This window comes from Acanthisitta chloris, unplaced genomic scaffold (assembly GCF_000695815.1).
Source record: "Acanthisitta chloris isolate BGI_N310 unplaced genomic scaffold, ASM69581v1 scaffold29333, whole genome shotgun sequence".
Taxonomy (NCBI): Eukaryota; Metazoa; Chordata; class Aves; order Passeriformes; family Acanthisittidae; genus Acanthisitta; species Acanthisitta chloris.
The window spans coordinates 40,670-43,921 of record NW_008665862.1 but is presented as its reverse complement, the minus strand read 5'-3'; the positions used below and the strand labels follow the sequence as shown (position 1 = coordinate 43,921).

The following is a 3,252-nucleotide window of genomic DNA, read 5'->3' as shown; positions in this document are numbered from 1 at the left end:
AAAGAGGAACAAATAAATAAATCAGCAATTTTGCCAAGCGATTTCCCCCACTCACAGATGAAACTCAATATTTAAGCAATCTTTAGCAGAAAGCAGAATTGCACTGTGAGTACTTTGTCAAGGAGTTGATTTCAGCTGGAATATGAGTGGTCTAGATGCAAATTTCCCTGACATAAACATAATGGGACATTAAAACTCTCCCTACCTCCTTCATAGGAAAACAAAATTTAAATAATAGCCTCGCCTTTCCTGAGGGTATGTGTTCAATTTCATAGGCAGAAAGTCTGCTTCTTTTAGCCATCTATAATCTTGAATCTGTTGGAAGAACTTGCAAAATGAACATTCAAGAGAAGATGAAGAAACCTGTGTCTGCAAAAATAAAATCTACTATTTCTCTTTGGCAGAAAATGTACAGGGCACTGACAGGAGATTGCTTCCATCTCCTTTAGTTTCTTAGGTTTATGCGTCAAAAAGGCAAAATACTCAATCACTGAACTCCAACAAATTGACTTTTCTCACTGCACTGAAAATAATCTCTCAAATAGGACATTCTGCTTTGAAAAATAGTCACATACTCCCTGCCTCCAACTTTTACATGATTTCTCTAAGTGGTCTGACTGGTTGAAAACTCTGGCTCCCAATACCAAAGACACAAGTATTTGTGGTCTTTCAAAGGATGCATGGACAGAACAGGCAGGAGCTGGGCTGAACTGGGTTATTTTTCAACACTGAAGCTTCCATTTTCTCCATTTACCAGCTGCAAACTCCACCAGTAACACACAGGGCCTTAAGGTATCCTTTAAGGTGTATAAATTTAAAACAATATACTATACAGCACCTAATAGAAATTTTCTGTCTAACACTTAAGGCGGCATCAAATGACTGTTTTTAAATACACTATAAACATCCCATGTTTTCCTTTGCTTTTTGGCAGTCCAAGGGTTAGGGGTCTTTTGTTGGGTTTAGATTTTCTTTTCTACTGTATGTTTTTTGGGCAGGTTAAAAAGGCTTATGGCTTCTTAAGGCCAGGCAAGAGATTTGAGGTTTAACTTGGTATCCTGTGGTAAAAATAAATGTAGCCCAGGTCTTTGGGAGGTCGTTCTGAGGCACAGACTCTAAGGTCATTGTAGATCACCCATCTGAAAGGAAAACAAGATTGATTACATCCCATGTGTATAAAAATCATCACAGGTTTATCAGGGACTTCTCAGACCCAAACTTCAAAGAGCTTAAAATCTAAAATTAGGCATTGCAACGAGAACAAAAGATCCGAGAAACAGCCAAGGCAGGTTCACTGGCAGAGTCAGGAACTGAAAAAGAGGAGGGATGTGCAGAGACATGTGTGGTTACAGTTCAAATGAAGGAAAATCAGGGATTCCCAATGCCAGACAATGGGAGCACATTGAAATCACAGCCAAAATTAGCACTGCAGTACTAGCAATACCAGTATCAGCCCATAGTTTGGTGGGTTTCTATTGATGGGAAGCAAAAGGAAGTTGGGGAGAGCTCAGATAAACTAAGTCAGATACAGAACCAATGCCCCAAACTGAACAGAGAGCCAAAGGTACATTTCAACACAACCCTCAGCAGAATCAGAACTGACTCATCACATCTACAGACTGTAACAACCTTTGTGTCTTTGGTGGGAAATGTGTAGATGGTAACAACACGTGTTGTCTGCCATGAACACACCCTGCTCTGTACAGGTGCACACTTCAATACAAACATTTGCTCACCCTTGTGTGTTGCACTCACCTTCCTTCCTTTTTGAGATGACAAACGTAGTGGCCACTCATTGTGGATGTTCCCATGTGGCTGATGAACCCGAACAGTTCATATCCTGTTTTAAAAAATAGACAGTACCATAAGTCTTTTATTGCTAACACTGCAATATCACTCCAAGGGAAACTTTCTTTCTAACACTGGAGAAGAAGCTAAGCACTCCTAACTCACTCTGCATCCCTAGACACAGTTTCTCTCAAGACTGCAGCATATTCTCACTTTAACTAGTGGTCAGATTCACCATGAAATATCAAACCAATCCAAATCAAACCCATACAGACCAGTGCACACACAGCAGGGCCATGATCACAGCCTCTGCTTGGAAACCAAACAGCAGATTGATTCCCAGTTCACAGAGAGCACCACAGAAAGTGCCAGATACGGAGTTCATTCTGCACACAAATTAGACATGTCTGTAACTGTGATCACAGATCCCTATAAATCAAACAAAATCCAGAAGTTTATATTTCAGCAGCCCATAAAAGAGAGGACAGGAAAGAAACCTCTTCCTTTAACCCAAGGACAATTTTTGTGCTTAAAGTCTCTGGAGAACTCAGCATTGGTTCTTGATCCCCACCCATTCATGCCATTCACCCAAATTACCACCAAAAGTAAAAGGGTACCTTCTTTCAGGATATTGCATATGGACATGGGCCTGGATTTGGGTGGAGAGGGCTTTCTGGAGCCATTTTACAGTATCATGTTGGTTATCAGGATTTCAGGCACTCAGTAAATTGTCTCAGTCTATAAAGGCTAAGTACCACAAAAAATAATTATTCAAAATCTTTTTTGTTTTAATCTAATGATAATCAATGTTTCCCATGTCTCCAAAAGACTTAAGCTTGATATTTATAATGTTAATATAACAGTAGCAACCACAGAAAGAAAAAAATCAAGCTGTCTGCTAATATTTTTTTAAAGACCTTTACATGCAAGATCAGGAGTAGAAGTTTAGAGCATCCTACAGTTATTAGAACTGGTCACTAAAGACCCTTCAAACAATGTGATTGATATCCTTACATTAGCACCACCACTGAGCTTTTGTAATCCAGTGTTGAGACACTTACTTACTAGTTCTTTGCCTACTTCACAGCTCTGATTGCTGTACATTAGCCCCATCTTGTGGTTTATTTAGCAGTAGTATGACGGAGAATCTCGAACAAAACAAAAGTAGTACATGCAGGATGCCAACTATACCTGCTGGATTTTGAATAAGGGACTTGGCTGAAGGGATTTATCAACTCTGCAGACCACAGTAGGACAGAAGGTCAGGTGGACTGTAACAGCAGTATTGTCTTTACAATGCTCAGCCTCTGAGGATTTAAACCTTCTGGCTTTTCTGCCTTTTTATCTTACAGCAGCAAATCAAAAACTAAACCTAGGCCAGGAGAGACTTATATGCTCTGGAAACAAGAAACTTGGACTCAGGTTATTCAGTGAGTCCAAGGAAAGAGAGTTCTGAGCAAACAC

General features: G+C 39.9%; 1 protein-coding gene across 1 annotated transcript in view; it reads right to left on the bottom strand.

Annotated features, from left to right (window-relative positions):
- Nucleotides 1-989: 989 nt before the first annotated feature.
- The window catches only part of USP13 (ubiquitin specific peptidase 13 (isopeptidase T-3)), a gene marked incomplete at its 5' end in the record, with an annotated part of 39,078 nt that continues 36,815 nt past the window's right edge, over nucleotides 990-3,252 (bottom strand). Inside the window, 2 exons of the mRNA XM_009071910.1 lie at nucleotides 990-1,139; nucleotides 1,756-1,840. Coding sequence (XP_009070158.1) covers nucleotides 1,046-1,139; nucleotides 1,756-1,840 — 179 coding nt within the window. The remainder of the gene's footprint in view (nucleotides 1,140-1,755; nucleotides 1,841-3,252) is intronic.